At 41.3% G+C, this 23,529-nt stretch overlaps 2 protein-coding genes across 4 annotated transcripts in view; one reads left to right on the forward strand and one right to left on the reverse strand.

Moving 5' to 3' along the window:
- SLC24A4 (solute carrier family 24 member 4) overlaps positions 1 to 10,986 on the forward strand; it is a 154,637-nt gene extending 143,651 nt beyond the window's left edge. For both annotated transcript variants that reach the window (XM_050953271.1, XM_050953272.1), the window contains exons 13-17: positions 820 to 986; positions 3,525 to 3,639; positions 6,265 to 6,377; positions 7,247 to 7,312; positions 9,330 to 10,986. In XM_050953271.1, coding sequence (XP_050809228.1) covers positions 820 to 986; positions 3,525 to 3,639; positions 6,265 to 6,377; positions 7,247 to 7,312; positions 9,330 to 9,482 — 614 coding nt within the window. In that variant the 3' untranslated portion in view covers positions 9,483 to 10,986. The remainder of the gene's footprint in view (positions 1 to 819; positions 987 to 3,524; positions 3,640 to 6,264; positions 6,378 to 7,246; positions 7,313 to 9,329) is intronic.
- Positions 1 to 23,529, reverse strand: part of ATXN3 (ataxin 3) — a 464,297-nt gene that overhangs the window by 315,695 nt on the left and 125,073 nt on the right. The window lies entirely within an intron of this gene.

Here is a 23,529-nt window from a genome sequence, read left to right on the forward strand (position 1 = left end):
GAAATCACCTGCTCGCTTAAATATACCCAAAATAAAACTACGTAAAGGGCACTTGACTGTGCCCCTCATTCGTCAGCCTGAAAAACAAGCTTGTAGAATGCTTGAAAAATGTCTCAAGGAATATGAATATAATCCCTAGTCTGTGAAAATCCTGTAGCTTGCCTCTGATCTCAATAATTTAAATTTACGTGCACATTTGCAACACTTCACACTTCTGAAAATTGGCATTTCGTATATCTTGTCTGTGAAGCAAGAATGAGTATATTGTTATGCAGATAGTAAACTGTGACTTGCAAATTCTCTAGCACGAGATCCTTCACAGGCACAGCTCAGAATGAAGGCCAGCGTCTGTTTTTATATCAGCTAAAAACGTTCACGGATATTGCACAGAAGTGGGCACTTTTTTACATTGTTCCTTTAAAAAAAAGTTGTAATTTGCTTTTTATTTCAGGTGAGGGGCTTAATGGTAAGATAACATGCCCTTGAAAGGGCAGTACTACCATCCTTCTGTTTGAAATTCAAAAGAGCAATACATTGTGGCTCAATTTCATCATTGGATGTATGTACATTGTCTGGTTTGAATTGCTGGGAACCTGCACATGCATCCAAGGGCAGAACTCGCCATATTATAAAGAGAGACAGGAATTGCGGACATGGTGGCAAGGCACACAAATGACCCTCAAACCAAAATGCACAGCTGAAACCAAGCCTATTTATTATTTTCTCCTCTATCCACATAGTGTGCATACATATGTAACTGAACATGGAGCAGCAGGAACAGGAAAGTTAAATATATTGTTTTTTCCTTTCTTTCTGCAGATGGAAAAATGAACAAAGTCAAATGGATTGTCACGTGGCCATTGCTATTCCTGCTCTTTTGTACCATTCCAAACTGCAACAAACCACGTTGGGAGAACTTTTTTATGCTGACATTCATTTTATCCACTCTGTGGATTGCTTTGTTCTCCTATTTTATGGTGTGGATGGTAAGTGGATGCAACAAAATCTTGTTTTAAGAAATGAAATACACAGGCCAGATGTTGAACATCTTCAACTCCAATCCCAGTTTGTTTTAGGTGAAAAAGAAGTAGCCACATTGGGATCGCATGTGTGCCGTGTAGTAGTTATTCTAATATCTGACCTATGTGCTAGTCTCTCTTCTGGACAGTACTTTTGGACCATATTTTTAAAGGTAGGCACTTAAAGATGCAGATGGGGGCCTAGTGTGATCTTTTTCAGAAGTTCCTCAGTGCCTACTTCCTAATATTGGGAGTTAGGGCTTAGGTGCTTTTGAAAATCCCACTAGGTGCCTATCTGTGTCTTTAGGCACCTAATACTTTTAAAAATATGGCCCTAAGGCCTGATCTTGAAATATACTCACACAGTAACTCAGGTGAGTAGTAAGGGGTGCAGGATCAGATACACGAAGTGTAAAATGCTTTAGGTGGAATGGACTATATTAGTCGCAAGTATTATTATCCTTTTTAGTAAGAGTGCCATAGAGGTTACCCATACATCTTTTCAGTTGCTCTTAACATGCGCAAAAATGTAGGCTCTGATGAAGATATATCAGGTATGATCCGTTCAGAAACACACTTTAAACGCTAGTCCAGGTGATTCACTCTTATTTTCCCTCAATTTTTATAGCTTAAATGTACATTTTCACTCAGAAGAGACATGAATAGTAAAGTTAGACTCTTTGTAATTAAAGAAGTATTTTTAGAAGTTTAAAAAGGCATCTTTTTTCTATTCAGAGAGAGGCAAAGCTAATGAGAAGTTATGTTAGTACTGCTGAAGGACTGGTAGGTCAATCGCAGGGTAGATAAAGCGTTCACATGCCTATATTTTCCTCAATTAAAAAATCAGTAAAATGAAAAAATCTAACTCTTTCATAATACATACCCTGGAAAATGAAATATGTAACAGTTTCATGTGAGCTTTTGGAAGCATCTTCATTTACAAGCAGCTGATCTTCATAACTTGCTTAAGGCTTGTGAATTGTATGACACAGCTTTACGTGTTTGGGATACATACCGATAGCTCTGTCAGTATGTTATACATTTGGGAATTATTTTATTTTTCCATTTCCACTTGGATACAGTATTTTCCCTTAAGTTAGTATTTAAAGTATTATATTATAAAATAAAATCCTCTTCCCCTGATTTTATAATATGTAGCAAAAACTATTTGAGAGATTCATATTCCAACAATTCATTCTTGCTGATGTACTAAATTGCCACAACTTCGTAGCATCTATACTTCAGTAAGATCATGCTCTCTACCCTGGACTTTCAGAACTTCTGTTGAAAACAGTGGGAGTTCTGTGGGAAGACCAAAAGTAGGATGTGTTCAGAGATGCTGTAACAGTGTCTCTGATCTCTTTCAAGATGCGTCCATGCCTCAATGTCCCCATGGTTACTTGCCTCTTCAGTGGGAAAATGTCTTAGTGATTGGATAACTTAATTTAATCCTCTGGCTAAGTTAGAAAAAAGACCTCATCCCTTCTGGGGTAACCACAACTCTAACAAAAAAAAGAGTCCAAGCAAACACTTTTGGCTTCTGGGCCACTGCCTGCTTTAAGAGTCTGTGGGAACTGCAGGGGTTCCAGAAAGAGCCCCTTGATTGCACGGATCTACAAATAGGCTTTTCTTATGGGAGTACCAGCACAATACTTCAAGGTGGCAGCACTGAGGTTTATGGGAATCCATGCCACCCTTTCTACCCAGGCTCCAGCCCTAATCCCCTGAGCAACGAAGTAGCTGTCTGCTCCAGTCTCAAATGTTCCAGCTTCACTCTTACTCTTCCCACAGGCTACTTCCTAGGCTTGCTTAGGTGGCTGGCTATTAAGCCTTCTTTCTGGCCCCTTTTTCAGAGTATTTTAACACTCCCCACCTCTTGACACCCTTCCTCCCATCATTACTGGGATTCCCATTGCAGGCTGCTGTCTCTCCCTAGGCTCTTCCAAAGCTGCATCTGGACCATTTGTCTAGAGAGACTCATGTTCTGTTCCCTTTAGGAGTGTCTCTGTCAAGACCCTCAGAACAGGTCTCACTTCTTCCCAAGCCATTCTCTTACTATGGCAAAGGGAGCTCTTTTATAGTTCTTCGTTCTTCCCTCTTCCCAGCCTGCATTGCTGCCAACTGTACAGCAACCTTCAGACCTGAGAACCACCCAGCATTCCATTGTTCCAGGCAGAACATAAGAACAGGCTGCACCGGTCTGTAAGCACCTTAAGGGGCCAGCACATCCTGTTACAAATGTATAAAGTGGAGCACTTTAAATGGCTTTCATAAAACTCTTAAGAATGTGCCTACAAGTACTTATTTTTTCCTAGTAGGAGGTTTTTAGTCAGATTGTTGCTATGATTTTGTTTCCTTATAGAAATGTGTGTGCGTGTAACTGTCATAACAGCCACATCCAGAAATTGACGTAAAGAGTGAATCACAAATGTATTGGAAATACAGTATCAGACATAAGACAGACTTCCCAATTATTTTAAATGGCTGTTTTTACTTACTGTGCAGGTTACTATAATTGGATACACCCTGGGGATCCCTGATGTTATCATGGGCATTACTTTCCTAGCTGCAGGAACGAGCGTTCCAGACTGCATGGCCAGCTTAATAGTAGCAAGACAAGGTATCATTTCTGTTCAAGTTTTCCAACAATTTCATGCTTTGCTTCTGTAATATGCAGGTTTTTTCAAACTGTTATTTGAATTACGGTAGCACCTAGGAGCCCCAGTCATGGACCAGCGCCCCACTCTGCTTGGTGCTGTAAAAAAAAATGGTTCCCGCCGTGTTACATCTCTGATTATGAGTATGAGGCATATGTACATCCAAGAGGCGTGGAGCATCAGGAGAAATTGCATAATGTTCTGGCAGTTCATTCAGCAACCAAGCCTCACATATACAGCATAGATCAGTCAGATTAGAAAGATGTAACATACGCATGAGCTACACTAGAAAAGATCAGCCATAAAAATAGGATTGTACACCAAAAAGGTGCATAGAAAAAGGGTTTGCTTTTTGGATCATGTCCTAAGTCCTGCATGTAAAACTTGCATTAATTTTAAATTAAGTTGATGGGGAAAGATATTGGGGGAAAAGGCACAACAAAAGTTAACTTGCTTCAAACATGTTCCTCGTCCAACTAGAGACAGTCAGCATCTTCCTTTTGGCTCTATGAACACTGAGTAGGGAAAGATGAACCTTAACTATGTCTAGTTTAACTTTCCGATTTAAAAGGCCAAAGATTTTTCCAGCTTATATTTACATGGCTGAGAGTTTGATTTTTTTTTTAAAGCTTTCCTTTTTTACATGAGAAATATTTATGGACACATCCTTTACCACTGTTGCTTAAAACAAGCATGAGTGTGTTCATTTGTATCACACTGGAGCAGATAGTAATAACAGCTTTTTTGCAGTATTCCAACTCACAGCCCTTAATGCGAAAGGATGGCTTTGTTCTCCAGGCTGCCTACAGGCTTCAAGAATTCTGAAGTCCTAAACTAGCCACCAGGAGCCAGTAGTGTCCCTCATCTGCATGATGTGAACTGCATGAACATATTTCATTTATAACTGTAAGAGCTATACAGTTCACACAATCTGTTTTTAAATGTTTTGGATATGCCTAATAAAAAAGAATCATATATTAAAAATCATCCATTCTCCACTTCATATTAGGAATTACATGCAGGAAAATCTCACAAAAATAGATCAGCTGTGTTAAGAACTGTTCTGGGACACTGCCCATTAAAATTGTTTTTTTCCATGTATGATATTAGAGTCAGTAGATCTGTAGAGGAAATACGGGGGGGATGTGCTAAAATGATCAGTGTAATGCCTTCATAATGCTTGAACTTGTACAGAAGATAAGTGCTATCATTCCTTATCTCTGTTCACTAGAGTCTCTACCATATGTTTAACTCAAAATGTTAAATGAGTAATCAATGAGGAAAAAAAGCTATCTGCTTAGTTTAGTTACTTCACAGTCCAGTTAATATTCTATTTGTAGTTTACTATTGATTTCTGTGGGCCAAATCTTTGCAATAGAATATCATCACAAATCAGGCAAAAACCTGGTCAAGATTACTTGCTATGAGAGTACAGGCAAGGAACAGCTTGGTGAAGTGGCAGATGGAGAATCCCTGATTCTCCCATGTAACATGTGGGCCATGCATGGCACTTTAGCAAAGGGTTTCCCAAAGGGCAAATGCAGGTGTGCCCTGACAGTGAAGGGAAGCTGCAAGTCGCCATAAACACAAATCCTGAGGCTATCCCACGGATGGACAGTGTGCGCTACTGACCGTGTCCCACTGTGTCAGGCCAGGCTTTGGGAGCAGACATCGTGCAGGTGATCCAGCTGGAAGTCTCTCACGGGCTTGAAAGTTCACCACAAAGCTGATCTTATCTGCAGGGCACTTTCAACAATGTTAGATCTTTCCCTTCTTCCTGGCATGTGTTTTGTGGATTTGGCAGTAGCACAGATAACTAAGCCGGTACTTGAGAGAGAAACAAATTGGGGTGAGCACTCCGGCCACCATTTTTATGGTATCGGAATCAGACACCAGCTAATATTGAGCACAGGAGACAGAGATTCAGTAAGAACAAGGTTCTGGTGACCTTACCACCCACTCACACTTTGTTCTCCTATTTTATTATTGTTTGGGGTTGTTTTTAAAAATTGAAATTTCTAAAGTGAGCTTGATGCTCGCACACATATGGGTCCACTGCTGCTCAGTGCTGAAAGTCCTCAGCTCCCACGCTGCTCAGCCCCTTTCACGATCACCTTTCAGATTAGCTAGAGCCCACGTCCCCAGAGCACATCCCAAGAGACGAAGACAGACCACACACAGCTTCCTACAATGAAACTCGTGGCCAGCTTTGCCCTGGCACTACAGAGAAAACCGGACAAAGCTTATCAACCTGTTTTTTTAATTGGAATCAAGCTCAAACACCAAACAATTTCTGCTCACCCTTCAAGGATGGCACAAAGTATATTGGTTGTGAGCATTTTCTTATTTTAAAAGGTTATGTAAATGTTATGCAAAGTACGTGTTGATCTTAGGTACTTGGCAAATTGCCCATGTGGGGATTGCACGAGTGCTTAGTTAGCTAATTTTAAAGTGTCATCTTACATTGCAAAGCTGCTCAGTAGTCATTCTCTTTCTCTCTCTCCCTCCTCCTCAGCCTTGTTACAGAATGTTTGTCCTGTGTGTTGTTTTGACCTGAGAATTACTGTTTGTTTGTTTTTGTTTCCGAGGTCTTGGTGACATGGCAGTGTCCAATACAATAGGGAGCAATGTATTTGACATTTTAGTAGGCCTTGGAATACCATGGGGCATGCAAACTATGTTGATTGATTATGGCTCAGTGGTACGTATATATATGTTTTTTTAATTGTTTAAATTTTTTGTGTGTTTAGTTTTCAGAAGAAAACATTGTAAAAATGTTAAGCATTTTTATTAGTAATTAAATAAGACATGAGGTTATTTCCTGTCCAAAGAACAGGGAGACATGCGAACAACTTTCCTGTCACAAGATGTAATTAATTCCCATTGCTTTCAATGTGAGTTAATTGTATTGGGTGGCAGGAGAATATGAGCAACTGGGTCTGTTCCTGGCTCTGCTATTGTCTGACTGTGCAGCTTTGAGCGAATCTCTTTGGCTCTCCATGTCTCAGTTTACCTGTTTGTAAAATCAGGATAATAAGGCTTACTCTCCTTGAGAGTTATTGACCAAAGGCAATATACAAGTGCTGAGGGGTTTTAGTTAAGCAAGACTGATTCTTTTAAACATGCTGGTCTCCCATTATTGTAACTTTTGCCATGAATTAAACAGCTAGGTTTTATGTTGTTTAAAAATTGTAAATGGGGGCTTGTCAATACAGTGAAGCAATGAGCACTAAGTGATGTGATTTCTAAAGTGCACTAATATGTTGCACATTAACTGGGCCATGTAGACCCCAGTGCACTTTAATGTAGTGCAGGCACACTAGGAAACCTTTAGTGCACCTGAGCAGGGTCAACACAGGCCAATTAATGCACAACATGTTAGTGCACTTTAGAAATCACACCCCTGTAGAGTGCAGAACGCTGTCATGTAGACAAGCCCTTCATTTTAAATTTTAGACATAACTTCAGAATAGAATAGAGAATGTTCTAAGTCAAGAAGCAGTTACCTTTCTATTGCACTTACTATGTTCTAAACATTTTAAAGTTCTCTTTTATGTCTAATTTTCACAGGTTAAGATAAATAGCAAGGGACTGGTCTATTCAGTTGTGCTTCTGCTGGGGTCTGTAGCTCTTACTGTAAGTATTTCTGTGGTTTAAAATATGACCCAGTTGAGTATTCACTTCATGTCATAATTTGATACATGTATTTACTTTGCATGTAGCAGTAGAAGATACTGGAAGTACTTACCATCCTGACTAGCATTTATTCATATAGAGCTTGATCTAGCAACCAGTGACATCAGTGGGCATTAAATCAGGTTCTCAGCACCCAGTGGGGCACTGAGGACCTTCAATTCCCATTTATTTCTGTGAGAACTGAGGACCTCAGCTCCCAGGAGGAGCTAACTAAGTATCTCTCAGGACTGGGCCTTTATTTTGCAACAAAGGGCCTGGTAAGTGAAGCATTAATTTGGGTCTGAAGTCAGTTCCAATGCATCTAGGGCCTGCACTGGAATGCATTGAAATCAGTGGCAAAACTCCCATTGAGCCTAATGTAGGTAGAACTAGACTCTGAAAGTGTAAATATCCATCCTCATTATCATTTCGCTAACAGTGTTTCTCAAACTGTAGACTCCCAATGGAGACTACATAGAGAATGTGGTCATCATGGTAGACCTCACATTTCTGCATCATGTCTTGAGCTTACCAATGTGTTGTACCAACGACACACTAAATTTGGTGGTAGGATGACCAGTATTGCAAAAATCAGACCCTAGTCAATATACAGTTAACTTGCCAATGCCTCTCACAAGTGACATGTATGGACATAATCTCTTTCCAGCCCAGCCATCAGTAGACGCCATCACTGGTATTCATCTTTGCCACACTGGGAAGCAAATGTCCCAACAATATCTTAAAAGACAACGATTGTGTTGTATTGTGTCATAAATCTTCCCCTCCCCCACCCACCTGTCCAGCATTTTGGCCAGGTATGGGAAGGTTAGCTAAACGTTATTGTCAAAGGTGTCCACAGGGTATTTATGGGCAGAATGACCAGGCGTCTGACACAGCTGAAGCAGTGTCATCTGAATGGAAAAGCTTCTGAACATTCCCATAACTCTCCCCCTAAATGTCAGCCTAAATGTGGATTTAGGGGCCTAACTTTAGGCCAGTCACCCAGGTTTTGGAAATTTTGGCCAATGTCTTTGCCCAATACAATTTGAGTGGCATATATTTTGGCAAACTGTCTGTATGAAGGAACAAGCCATCTAACTCTCATTACTTCTGACCGCCTTTGATACTATGTTCTCAGCTTCTCTGCAGCTATTGAAAGAAGTAACGTTCTGTAAGGACCAGTGTTCCAGAGAACATAGTAGATCTAGGGGGCAGCACTGAAGGTTCTTTTACCTGATAATTTAGGCTGAAGCAATTAATGGGAGCTGCATAACTCAGAGTATATTGAAACTATACACTTATGGGCCTGATTCTCAGTTACATTAAAAGCTCTTTGCCGAGCTCAGACCCTGTGAAGGGTTCTGAAAATATACCACTCACTTGCGGTACATCTATGCTGCAGCATGTGTAGACATACCTATGCTAGCTGTGATCAGTTGTCATGCTATAAAATAACAGTGCGGCCACAGCAGTGCAGGTGGCAGCATGGACTAACTGCCTGAATGTTACCTAAGACTGAGACAGTGCTATTCCTACTTAGGGCTCCCAATGGGCTAGCACCACCTGTGACCTAGGATCTCAGACTGCTAGCCTGTGTCACCGCCTGCACTGCCATGGCTACACTGCTGTTTTTAGCAAATAAGCTTGATCAAAGCTAGTGCTTGTATGTCTGTCCAAGGACACCTCCAGTTGCAATGTAAACACACCCTAAGTTACACCCACTAAAGGCCACTTTATATGTTAGAGCAGTGTAAAGAGACTTTAGTGTAGCTGAGAATTAAGCCCTCATGTTTAACTCGATCAGTTATGTGCCTTATTTCTATCTGAAAAAAATGAACACTGTCCTTTTTGATCTGTAAAATACCAAGACTGCATTTTTAGCATGTTTAAGGACAGCAGATTCAAATAGACCTCATTTGAAGCTTGTAGCATTTGTGTCCTTTGAGGCTCCATTAACTAACACTTTGTATACTTGCAGGTGGGTGGAATCCATGTAAATAAATGGAAACTTGACAAGAAACTAGGCTTCTACGTGCTGTTTCTTTATGCCATTTTCCTATGTTTCTCTGTATTGATAGAGTTTAATGTCTTCACCTTTGTCAACTTTCCAATGTGCCGAAAAGATCTTTAAAACAAGCCACAACCATGAGAGAGGCTGAAATACTCTTGATTCCTTGTGCTATAAATGATAGGAGATATTTTACATTTCTACCTTCTCATCAGTAATCTGATTTTCTTTCCTGCTTTGTCATCCAACAAGCACTTTTACTTACTTGGAAGGAAAACAAACCTTTCTTTTAATATGCTAGCTCAAGGCAACCAAAGCATTTTCCTCTTTGGGTATTGCTGTTCAGTCATCCAACTTGTGGATCTCATGCAGAGCGCTCAAAAGTCCAATCTTCATGGTGTTCTGCTGTGGTTTTCATTCTCCTTATGTAGACAATAATGCACCACAGTCAATCGGAACAAGACTAGAAAAAACTCTCCTCTCTCTTTTTTTGACATTTATTGCCCGTGGAAAAAGAAGAGGCTGGCTCAGAACTTTTTTTTATTCCATTAAAGCATCGGAGCTACAGGACCAGAAAGTCCGATGCACATAAGATGGCATGCACTGTTGTGGACATATTTTTTTCCCCTTCAAGTGCTCTGTTTATAGAGGAACTGCATTGACATTTATAAGCCTTTGTTGGTGATTTCTGAATATTTAATCACTCTTTTTTAAAAAAGTGTGAAGAACACATGAACAATTTTACAGAGAAAGAAGAGAAAATGGTTAATATCGTATCACTTTTGATGATGCACACTAAGAGTAATAGAATCTGAAATCTTCAAAAGAGAATATATGTGCAAAATATTCATACTTGAAAAATGTGTTTTACCATCAGCAAGGAATACTGTACAAATATAAACTAACATTTGTGGAATATTAAAGCCTGTAAGTAACATTTTGCATTGGTACTGGTAAGCCCACTTGTAATTTTAGAAGAAACTAAAAGATTAACGCCCAATGGGGCATCAGTTTCTAGTGGCAATTGTTATCTGAAAAATAGAACATGAACACATTCCAGACCTTCTTGCAATATGATGCATCAGGGATTTGGGGGGTAATTTATTTCATTAGTAGTATATTAATCTAGAAGCTGCTGCATCTTCTCCATTTTGTTTTGTTTTTGTTTGTAACCACAAACTTAATAGAGATGGGTACCCAACACTAAGTAATCCATATAATAAACAACTCTTACAAGACTAAGTCTGTCATGGGAACTATCTCCTTAATCAGGAGATAGTATGCAGGAAGTTTTAAAGCATGTCTTACTTTAGAGCCAAATTATTTTAACCCCACAGAACCAGATTTTGATTTTCTTTGCACCTGTATAAATCTAGATTAAAAGAGTAACTCTGAATTTTCCTGGGCATAACTGAGAACAGAATCTGGCTCAGAATAATGAGTAACATTACCAAAACTGTGTAATGTCACAGTTTGAAGTGGAGTTACAAAGAAGATTCATCAAAAGAATTTAATATATTTTGAAACTGCTTCTTAACTCTAAAATGTATTTTAAAGTTGTATATGAAAAAAATATATAAGGTTTCTAAAGAAGCACAATTAACTTTATACATAGATTTATTTTTTATTTTTTAATGTTTATATAGTAAAACATCTTTCAGATTACTAAAGATTTGATGCATTTTAAATACATAAATATTTTGCATTTAAGATTATATATCAAGATGCCCATTATTTGTCAACAAAAATACTTTAAATCCTTAGGAAATAAAATTGATTAGAGAGGTTCCTTTGCATATATTAAATTTATCTGACTAATATGTGACCAATAATTCCTTTCCAAGCAAAATGGCATGCACAACCTTAATTACCCCAGGCAATGTGTTATAATTCAGGCTATGTTTTGATGTGTGCAGGGAGTACCAATTAATGAATGTATTTTGCTGTTGAATTTTAATAGGAATGGGATCCTTTCAACACAGTCCTAAAGAAAAAGGGCAACATATCTATTATTTGTCTTACTGTTCTTTGTTCCAAATGTCAGTATTAGTAACCAAGCTAAGTTTTGGAGTTTTCCCCTTCACTCAGGTGGTTGAACTCACCCATCCTAAAGATGGCAACAAATGGCATTTGATTAAGAGGCTTTATCAAATAGGCAAGTGTGACCAGTACATGTAAGTCACTGGAATGCAAATGTAATGGCATTTAAAATACCTTCACTGTGGTTTAACGTGGGAAGAGGTGGAATCTATGAACACCTGTGTTATTCTTATATTGTAGAAAGGCTGCAAGCCAGGGCTAGATTGTGCCTCCAGGACACAGCTCCTGCCCCTTTTTCTTCCTTCCATTCCAGGAGGATAATTGTCCTGTTCTGGTAGTAATTTATTATGCCCCTTATATTGGCTTGTATGGGCTGGCTGGCATGGGAGAGCAGAGTCAAGGCTCCATTCACTCCCCACCTACTTACTGCTAGGTGGGTAGTGGGGAGTAGCAAGCTCACAGCACCCTCTCATATTCAGATGCAACTCCTAGGTTGCCCATGGTGGGGCATAATGGGGATTCCTAAACTATGGGAGCATGGCCCAAGTTACAGTCTAGCCCCTGTGATCAGCTGAGTCATCAGCGATTTGAGCAGCAACAAGTTGCATCATTTTACACATTTATGGGATCAAAGACTGAAAAGCAGATTGGATCTGGATATTTCGGAGCCAAGCAAGCCCCAAAAGACTAAAGATCTTCTGCTGGTTACCTGGCAGCCAGTCCTAAACATGCTGCTCAGCCAGGCATGGAATTATTGGGTGTGCTAATATAGATTAGAATTATGCTGCCTAAAAGGATGCTGTTATCATGGTTGAGCTAACCCATTCTACAGCTATCTGTTATATTTTGTCCTAACCAGAGATTGTCCCAAAACAAAACATTCGACCCAAATTTCACAGGTTGGTCCCATCTCTATAATGGGCCCAACTAGAAAACTGACCCATTTCTTCCACCCTTCAATTTGGAGGATATTTGGATTCTGAATCAATTCTGACTCTGAACCCCAGGGCTCAGCCTCATGTCTAACATTTATAATATTACAGATAATCTACCATGCTTACCAGAAATAATTATTGATAAAAGTCTCGTCTAACGGGACCAGGTGAGCAGGGATATATACTTTGCCAAAGAAGTATTATGCGCTGTATCAGGGCCTTGATGAAAAATTGTCATGTAAATTAGCTTACTCTGAAGATTACCTCTATACACTTTATCCATATACAAAAATAAAGAAATTAATATAATCCAAGCCATGCAGATAAACTGAGCGACCTGAGAAAAATTGTTTTGATGGTCAGGAGCTGCTTGTTTTATACTGTCTAAATATCTTCAAGATGATATATATCATACCAGTAATATTATACTTGTGCCTTCTGAATGTAAAAAAATCACTCATATGGTCTGAAAAACATGACACATTTGGGAGCTTTCCAGTAAAAAACAAAAGCAGGGATTCATGTTTGCCTCCCTGAATTGGCAAAATTATAAATCACATCTGTTCACATTGTGTATGTAAAAATCTGCATCTGTTTGTTCTATTAATCATAGCAGAGAGTAAGCTAGCGGAGTCTGGAATTTGTTGTGTTTTTGCATAATATAGTTAATGTTTAGTGCATGAGTGAAAAGAAAACTGGTGGATGTGAGAGGGGAAACTGTTAATGTGATACAAAAGTTGCCAAGAAAATATAATTGAAAAATAGTACTAGTCCAGAAAAAAATATTCTCAATCCAGCAAAGCTTGACTTCAATAAAACTGGTCACATGCTTAAAGTTAAGCAAGTGTTTAAGTGCCTTGCTGAATTGGGGCCTAAATAAACAACAGATGGTCTCTGGGTTTCGTATCACTTTCATTTCCTCTCCATCTCGTATTTTGTAGACTCCCCTGCAGAAGTCACTATGGATTTACATTGCTGTAAATGACAGAACTTGCTCTCTCCCCCTTGTTTTTAAAACTCATGACAAAGTGTGCACCTTTCTAAGTGTTTCACAATCTATACGACATGAAAAGTCATTTGTCTTCAGTGGAGCCAGGTGTAAGGAAAAGAGTTACCCCCAAAATACAGTAAACTCTCAATGAAAAGGGAAGGAAAGCAGATTGCAGAACAGTTCCTTTCCTCTACGACTCCTTCAAAGTAGCACAGTGACAAGTCATGGGATGAACTGCCCCTAGTGAAATCAATGGGTGTTTTGTCATTGACTTCAGTGGGGCTAGGAATTCACACATATGCTGTAGTGTTTATGTTATAAAATTTTGTAACTTAGGGCCTGTTTCTGCAGTGGGAATCTGCATCCCAACTCCCACTGATTTTACTGGGAGTATTACCTGGATCAGGCCCTGAATTGTTTAACCTAAACTTAAAAGCTAGCTTTAGGCTGATTGTGACTATTTGATGATCTGAGCGCTGCTCTTTGATTGCAATTCAGCCTGGAAGAACACGTGAGTCTTCCCCCATGTAAGCAGGGTGTCCATTTTCCTCTTAGCTCAGTCATTATTAGTGTGCCAATTTTATTTTATTTATTTATATATAGTTTTATTGATTTGGGTTTTATTTATTAAGGATCATGTTCATATTTAAGAGAAAACACCACATTTTTCCTAGTGTTATTTTTACACTCTAATTATACAGAATTTCCATTCCTATCATTGAATTCCTTTGTGAATGAGCTTAAAATTCATGCACTTGTTTCAATTTCTTCTTCACATGTTTCGTTCTAGTTGCACAAGTTTCTCACCTGTTAGTTTTGTCATTTTCCGTCGCAAAGCTCATTCCTGGGTTGATTGAAATGGTATGTCATGTATTTGTAACCCGGGTAGGTGTTCTCAGTGGAGTTTATGAGCACTGCCTGGCAAGGAAAACCTCTGAGCTTCTTATGTAATTTAAGGCAACACTGAATGAAATGTATACCCAAGTGAAACCAAAGAATTTTGCTATTAAATAATCCAGCACCTTGAGACATAAAATTCTGTAGTAGCAGGCTTAATATCCTTCACTTACATGTGATCAGACACTAAAAAGAAATGTAAAAATTTGTACGAGTACTTAATATATATTTTCCTTTTTATTTCTTTAAGCCGGAGCTCTAACTTGTTCTAAATGTGCAGAGTGGCAGGATTGATGTTAGCTAACTGCAGGCTTCCTAAGGAATTTAGTTCCAGCAGTGCTGCACCAAAACCAGTTTTCAGCTTTTTTTAAAAACTGTGTACCCAAGTGATCAATGCACCATTTGAAAAGAAAAGAAAAAATGCCATTCAAATAAGCCCAAGTGTACATTATAATTTCGAACATATCACCGCTAAAATATCGAGAGCAAAATATGCACATATTAAAAAACTTTCCAAGGGGGCATCTTGAACCTGCATTTATCTGTTTCCAGTAGCTTTTACTGTACTGGCCTCATCATAGTACCCATGGCAGAACACAGTGCACCAATGTGTGGAGTCCTGAAGCTTTTTCCCAGGGAAGACAATAAAGTCCTGCACATCTGTGCATTGAAACTGGTGGTATGTGTAGTACCTGCTACATTCGCTCAAATGGGTGATGAACATGGCAATTCATGTATCACATGTTCTGCATGTTACCATACTTCTGAAATGCAAATAATAATAATACTGCCTGAAAGAAGCAAATGGTAATGGGAAACTAGTGTCATTTTCATGTTACCTTAAAGGCGATTGCTGGTAAGTAATTAATCATGTTTCTTTTTATTTCTGCACAAAGAATGTATGCAATCTTAGGTCTGTTGATCTTTGAGATGATCTTGGTAAACTTGAAAGGCAACTGTGGAGGTTGATGTATAGTAAGAGTATGTAAAGGTATCAGAATGTATCAGAGTCAGACAGGAAGCCTCCAAAAAATCTACACCCTGAGCCTCTTCTTTTCGAGGATTGTTGCAGCAAGATTATGCCCATTATTCATATACTATTTCTGCATGCAAAGAAATAAACCTGCTAACATGGCAGCAATTATGTTCAAAATGGCTCAAATTGTGCAACAAAGCTATGACCAAATTCCTGCCCTCACTTACTCTGGATTTACACCTGTGAAACTACTGTAATATCCATGGAGTTAGATCAGAGTTACACCAATGTAACCAAGGGCATAATTTGGCTCCCACTGTCTTCTCTGTTGCCAGAAACTCTTTGGCATTATTTGTGAACACTGAAGATATGTCTACAGTGCAGTCATGGGGTGTGGTTTCAGCTCCTGTAGATACACATGAGCTAGCTTTAATCTAGCTAGCTCACGTACTGGAGCAATGAAAATGCAGTGCACACTTCAGTGAAGGTTGGCTCTCTATCGTTTACCCATGCTTTTTGGTGGGCTTGTATAGCCCATGCTGAAGCATGTGCTGCCCCCTGGCTTCGCTGCACTGGTACCTAAGCTAGCTAGATTAAAGCTAGTTTGGGTGTGTCTGCATGAGCTGCAATCACACCCTGTGACTGCCATGTAGACATACCATGAAATAACTTCTGATCCTGTTAAATTTCCCTTTATTTCATACTTGCAGGCATTTACAATGCACCCTGCAGAGGTGCGGTACCTCTTTAATACTATGACACATTTCTTGAGCTGCTCAGTTTGAAATCAAAGTGACTACTTTGTAAACTGTAAATAGCACAAATCTATTTATCACGTTATTTATTTTTTCAATGACTGTGACCTTATGCACTGTGATATGGGGTCCTTTGTACAGAGATGTATGTCATGAAAATCAAATGGAATTAATGTGATAATTTGTTACAAAATGTTGGCATGGTATCTTAATAATTTTTATTGTGAACATTTTAAGATAGTTAAAATGAACTATACATTTATAAAGAACCTAGCAGTCAGTATTGTAATGTACTATACATCAACATGTACACTGTCAATAAAATGTATAAGAACAGCTTGCTTGTTGCTCTCCTGTTCTCTGGAACACACGGTATGAAAACAAGTGAAACACTGTCATGACAACTGTCAAAAATCTAAAAACAGAGAACTGGAATATGGTTCCCTTCCTTATATCTGGCAGCACCTCACTCTGCATTGGGTGAAATCCTGGCACCATCAAAATCAATGGTAACACTTCCATAGACTTCAGTGGAGTCAAGATTTTCACCTATTGACTTCAATGGGGCTTCACATAGAGTAAATGTATCACAGTTTGGGCTAGGGTAATTCTGAAACACCTTTACTTTCACTGGACTGCACTATGATATAAAGTACAGCCCAGAGGTGTATGAGCTACATCACTCCAGGAGGAACTAGGAACTATAGCCAGGAAAACACCTGAGTCACATTACCTCACCTGCTTCCTCTGGCTCTGGGAGGCGGGGGGGGGGGGGTAATGTACTGCTGGCTGTGATGCTTCCAGGGGGAACCCAGAGTTGTGAGACCTCGCTGTCAGCTGCCCTTGGCATGAGGAGGCCATGCCTGTGCCTGCTGTGGGTCAGTCCTCAACTCCACCAGCTACGGGCAATGCAAACACGTCCCTCAGGCCCCTGCTTTTACTTTTAGGATTGCCAGGTGTCCGTTTTCCGACCAGAACATCTGCTCAAAAAGGGAACCTGGCTGGTCAGGTCCACCACAGTAACCAACCTTTGCCACTGCGGGGCGGGAAGAGCAGCAGCTGCAGCTGGAGCCACGTGGAGGAGCTTCTGATGCCTGACAGAGCAGTGGCTGGCTTCTGGACCAGGTCCCAAAGGTAGGAGGTGCTGCCACCATGGGTTGGGGGAGATTCTCTCTGTTCCCTCTTCTGCTCTAGCCCTGGCCCCTCACTATGGGGACCAACCCGTCCTTGCCCTGGAGCATTGCTTTGGGGACGAGCCCCAGTCATGCTCCAATTGACCCAGCCCTGGTCCCTCGCTCCAGGGACCAGCCTCTGCCTTGCCCTGATTGCCCTGGCCCTCACTACAGGGACTGACTCCCGCCAGGCCCCAATTGCCCCGGCCCTCGCTACAGGGACCAACCCCTCCCTGCCTGTCCCCTTGCTATGGGCACTGACCCCCTCCCCACCCCCTTGAGCCGGAGATTAACCCCGCCATGTCCTGCTGTGCTCCAGACCCTTGCTTTGGGGACTGATCCCCCCACACCTCACTGGTTCCTGATTGTGCAGGTGGGCAGGCTCTGCATCAACTCCTCCCAGCCTGACTCTCCCCACAGCAGGTGAGTCCCAGGAGAGGAGGGAGTAAACCGGGGGGAGGCGCGCTGGAGAGGAGTGAGCAGGGGGCAGAGCCATGGAGGAGGGAGCAGAGCAAAGGTGTTTGATTTTTAGCTGTTGGAAAGTTGACAACCCTACTTACTTTACAGGTTAGTTATTAGCACACCCCAAATCTGAAGCTCTCCGAGCAGCTCCCTGGAGTGTCTAGTCTGGGGGTTGGCAACCTTTCAGAAGTGGTGTGCCAAGTTTTCATTTATTCACTCTAATTTAAGGTTTCGCGTGCCAGTAATACATTTTAACGTTTTTAGAAGGTCTTTCCATAATAGCTAACTGAACTATTTTTGTATGTAAAGTAAATAAGGTTTTTAAAATGTTTAAGAAGCTTCATTTAAAATTAAATTAAAATGTAGAGCCCCTCGGACAGGGGCCAGGACCCGGGCAGTGTGAGTGCCATTGAAAATCAACTCGTGTGCTGAAGACGGCACGCGTGCCATAGGTTGCCTACCCCTGGTCTAGTCCCTGGTCCACTGGACGCTGACCATATTCACTGATCTGCTGCTTCCAAAAAACAGCACACCCCAGCTTACCAGTTGCATCTCAGATCACCCGCTCCATAACATGCAGCATTTATACTTGATTTCACTGTAAGCATATCTAAGGGCTTGTCTACACGTACAGCGCAGCACCGCTGCAGCTGCATTGCTGTAGCGCTTACTGAAAACACTACCTATGCCAACAGGAGAGCTTCTCCCATCAGCATGGGTACTCCACCTCCCCGAGAGGTGGTTGCTGTGTTGATAGGAGAAGCCAGGGTTAGGTGAGTATAACTATATTGCTCAGGGATGTGGGTTTTTCACACCCCTGAGTGATGTAGTTATAGGATATAAGTCAGTAGTGTAGACCAAGCCTAAATTTAGAGCCCACAGAGATTCAAGTAGCAGCAAGTAGAAGTACTGGAAACAAATGGTTACATATAAACTCGTTCTAGAACCTAGACATAATGAACAAGATTGAAGCACTTTACAGTCAGGCTGGCTCAGACTCCCCTTTCATTAGACAGGCAACATGCTGTCAGTTTGCCTCCTCAGTGAAGGACCCAGTGTGTCACTTTGCAACCTAAGATACACGAGAACAATTCTTTGTCTGCATTCATAAACAGGACACACGCGCACACACACACAGAGTTTGTTTATTCTGGCAGATTTCCTATCTTGTAGATTTTGCAATCTCTTCTTTTGTGTGTGACTCGATATGCAAGTATGCTTGCATTGTGAGGGATTCAATATACAGTATGCAAATAGCCAGACAGGGAGATAGGCATTCATTATCTTCTGCTTGAAAGCAACATCTGCAAAGTATGTCACCTGCTGGTGACCTGACTTAACTCCAATAGCTTGAGAACATAATTATCAGTATAGATACAGAACCCCTTAAATATTATCCGTACACACGTTTCAATGATTGTGACTGCAGAGATATGTTTGTGGAAGATTATAATTTAGAGACGCACCCTCGTTAGGGACAGTATTATGAATCTAGTAATTTAGAGATGAGCCCCGGAAGCTGGGGTTGAGAACACAGTGTAGCTGTGTACAGCTGTTCACCACAGCTCTTTAGTTTGTTTTAATACAAGTTTTATTCCTATCTCATTCACTGGTTTGTTGTTGAGTGAACCCTAAGATCATTACAGTGACAACCAGGGGGCTATTGGCTCTCAGTAGACACTTCACGTGCCACCCTTCAGTGAACGATTGTGCATCAATCTGTCCCAGGAGATTGATGCACAATCTGCCTAAGGCACTATGGGGTCTCTGGGTCACACTGGCCTATCCTTTTGCCACACCGTGAAGGATTGGGATTCAAGGCCCACAGACCCATTCCCCACCTCTCCCTCCTCCAGCAGGGGAGGTAGCAGGGGAGTAACCCCACTTACTCCAATGCACCCTAACCCAAGACCTGGGCCGCCCATATCAGGATCTAAGCTGGGTGCAGAGTCCATGTTGCAATCTAGCCTGTATGTAAGAGAAACTGTCACATTCCAAAAAAGAAATGAGATGTTAAAGAGGTTGTTCTAAGCTTTATCTAAAGCCTTGCTAGGTAATTTATTTACAATTTAATTACATCAGTGTCTCTAGTCAGTGGTTTCACTTGGGTTTTGCTAGGTGCCTTTCTGACATCAACATTGGACCACTGAATGCCTTTGTGGGTGAATACCCACTTCGTCGGATGTATTCACCCACGAAAGCTCATGCTCAATACGTCTGTTAGTCTATAAAGTGCCACAGGACTCTTTGCTGCTTTCACAGATCCAGATTAACACGGCTATCCCTCTGATACCTGAATGCCTTTATTCCATCTATTTTTTTCACCGCTAGCTTTATCTGTGATCAAAGAATTCTCCTGCTTGTAAGTGTGACTTGCAAATCAGCAGAGGAAATGATAAGACATCTCCAATCCTAACCGTGTTGCTGGGCTCTGCCTAGATTATCAGGCAACAGCAGCAGCAGAGGAAGTTGAAGCAACTGACACATGGAGATAGCAGAAGCAAAAGCAGATGGAGGAGACAGAAACTAGAATCACAGCAGCAGCAACCATACCAGTAGTTTGTGAGGGAGCCTCTACACGTGGTCTTTTTGGAAATGCATCCCAGAATATTCCCACTTTCTTTGGTCTCCAGGATGTATTTTGAGGGTGAAGAACTGAATACTCTAGTGCAAGAAACAAAATGGTGATGGAGAAGGCCACACGCTGCAGGAATCTGGAAAGAGTTCTTGCAAAAAAGAGATGACCCAGGAAGGACCTGACTTCTGTTTGACTTTACTCACCTTTGTTATAGTGGCTGTCTCAAAGGCAAGTGATGAGATCACTGAAGACCAATGGAAGAGAAGATGGGAGGAACGTAGATAACGAGGGGGAGAGAGAACATGGTGGAGGGAATGACATGCATTAATTTGCCCTGTTAAGAGAATGGTAGCAATCACATTGACCATGTTCTACAAGGGAAAGCTGTGCTCTTTGGTGTACTGTTTTCAATAATTTGGGGGCTTGGCTACACTACAGAGTTGCAGCGCTGGTGAGGGGGTTACAGCGCTGCAACTTAGGATGTGGCCACACTTGCAAAGCACGGCCAGCGCTGCAACTCCCTGGTTGCAGCGCTGGCTGTACACCCGGTCGAGCCTCGGCTGTAGGGGATCCAGCGCTGGTGATCCAGCGCTGGTCAGCAAGTGTGGACACCCACCAGTGCTTTTATTGACCTCCGGGGTATAAGGAGGTATCCCAGAATTCCTGTCCACAACAAACCGGAAGAAAGGGAGAGCTCGGAGTTCAGCCAAACTGCTTATTTAAAAAACAAACACAGCTCCTGTTTGCTGAGCAAGCTGAGGCAGGCAGGGGAATTACTTTGGAATGTTCACAGCTGTTTGCTTGAAGAGAGAAACAGCACGCTCACACGGCAGAGGGGGAGGCGGAAGTCCGTGTTCAGCAGTTGCTGATCTGGTCTGACGGGTATTTAGCTGTGCATAATTTGCAATTAGTGAATGAGAGAGGAGTGGGGGAAGGGAGTTAGAACTTTTAAAATGATTGAAGGTAGGCACAAGACCTTAGAACTTGCAAGGCAGGGAGCTGAGAACAGTGTCAACTCCAAAAATCCATTCTGTCTGTCTCCTCCACGCTCCCTGTCACATTCCACCCCACCTTCCTCTTTTGAAAAGCACGTTGCAGCCACTTGAATGCTGGGATAGCTGCCCACAATGCACCACTCCCAACAGCGCTGCAAGTGCTGCAAATGTGGCCACACTGCATCGCTGGTAGCTGTCAGTGTGGCTACACTGCAGCGCTGGCCCTACACAGCTGTACGAACACAGCTGTAACTACCAGCGCTGCAGAACTGTAAGTGTAGCCATACCCTGGGAGTTGGATGGGCTGTCTGTTGTAAAGAAGAGACTATCCTGATATGCCTTATGCTGGGTGCTCTGCCTCAGAACAAGAGGGAACAGTTTGTTACTTCCCCTTAGGGCGCAGTGGTTGGTCCCCCTCCGGCCCCCAGACCCTCCAGAACTCTGCAGTTTCTAGGCCCCCCCTTTTTTTAATTGATTGACAGTCCCTAAAATCCAACGTTTACAGCCCCAATCCCCAGCGCTCAATAAACCTGCGGCCATTTTACATTAACCACGAGCATATTTGATTAAGGCAGCCTTAGTCTGACAAATACAGTGTTGAAGGAACAAAAGAAAATCTTTAAATCGTGAATGTGCTCAGAATGGCAGGAGTTCAGCAGTAATCTTCTCTCATGGAGACTGAAACAGGCCAGTTTCTCTGCCAGGGGAGCAGCTCTGAGCATACAGCACATGCTGGATGGCCTGGTGAGCAGGGCAAAGGAGGCAAGGTGAAAGGGAAAGGAAGGAGAGCTTTGAATTTCTTTGCTTTTGTCTCTTTTTGTGACGTCTCTTTAACTGGGGAAATGAACAGATTGGTTTTTAAACGTGCCATTGTTTAAACGAAATCTATACCTGATGCAGGAAAGTCCCATTCTTCTAAGCTGCCAGCAGTTTGAATGATGGCCCATTATGAGCTATGAAAGGCCCATGCTGTAAAGAGATACAATAGGCTTGACAGTTTCTTCATCCTTTTTTATCACGCATTATATTGATGATGCGACAGTGTGTACATGTATAGAAAATATAATTGTCATGTAATCTGCACATACATTGAAAGCATCTAATGCACTTATTGTGCTTAAGTGCTTTCCTCAAAAAACCATTTAAAACCTAACTCAGTTGCATTAAAAAAACCTCAGATGTCTGACAAAACATTGTGTTTTTAAATGACGATGCATGGACCAGTTTGCGGGACAACAAGAATCCATCCACCACCTTGAATTTGCGTCAGTTTTTAGGCAAGATGTGGGCTTGACTAAAACACCAAATCTGCACCCCCCCAAGTTTTGGGGGAATTCAGATCTGGATCCAAATGCTGAGTGGCTTGGATCCATCTCTTTTTCACAAGAGAACCAGGGTTTGTAATATCTGGATATTGCTCTGTCTTCTAGCTTTAGTATAATCTTTTCACTTCCAGGGCTCGATGCCATAGTGCAGAGCCAGATTGCACCCCTAGCATATTGTTGGGTATAGCTGGTAAAAAGATATTTTTGAAAAAAAATGTTATTAAAAATTGGCCTTTTTTTCAGAAATGAAATTTTTTTTTAAAAAGACCCTTTTTGCTATTTTTGTGATCTTTTATTGAAATCATTTTCAAAATGAGTATCAAAATTTTCACTTATTTAACAATCATTTATATTTGTTTATTAAAAATGTCACCAGAAAGTTTGTGAAAAACAAACAATGGGTCCATTTCAAACCCTGTAAAACAGAAACAATTCCAAAAATTTTTTTTTCAATTTTTAAAAAACATTTTTAAGGCGTTCTAGTCTTGGGGTTTGAGCTCCCTTAAGAAACATGTTTGGATGTTCCTGATATGTGGTGAATTCTGTTGCCTTCCCTGGGCAAAAATATTTGTTCTTCAAAAGTCTCTCTGAGCCTTTACATATGGCGTGTGAGACAAGATTATGAACTATATGAGAGGCTGGGAAACATCTGAGCCCCCTTCACATTGATGTAAGAGTTTAACAAGGGGCTCTGGGAGCCTGTTCATTGAATGGAACCTGAAACTCAGCTCACAGCTGCTGAAAAGTGAAGCTGAATTCTGAAGGAGCCCAAAGTCATTCCAGGGTTTGGCCAGTGGGCAGGTGGAATCCAACGGTTTGGGCTGAGTTTTTTGTGATGCATTGATGAGTTTGTTCAAATCCAGAACCCAAAGTGAAACTCAAATGGTGCCAGCTTGGTGAAACAAAACGGGGGCAAAGTTTCACTCAAACCCCTGTGAACATAACTTGCACTGCTTTGCTCCAACCTTCACAATCAAGGAAAGGGCCCAGAAAAGAGCTACAAAACTGAATTAAGGTCTGGAAAACATGCTTTCAAATGTCAGA

Source organism: Gopherus flavomarginatus, chromosome 5 (assembly GCF_025201925.1).
Source record: "Gopherus flavomarginatus isolate rGopFla2 chromosome 5, rGopFla2.mat.asm, whole genome shotgun sequence".
Lineage (NCBI taxonomy): Eukaryota > Metazoa > Chordata > Testudines > Testudinidae > Gopherus > Gopherus flavomarginatus.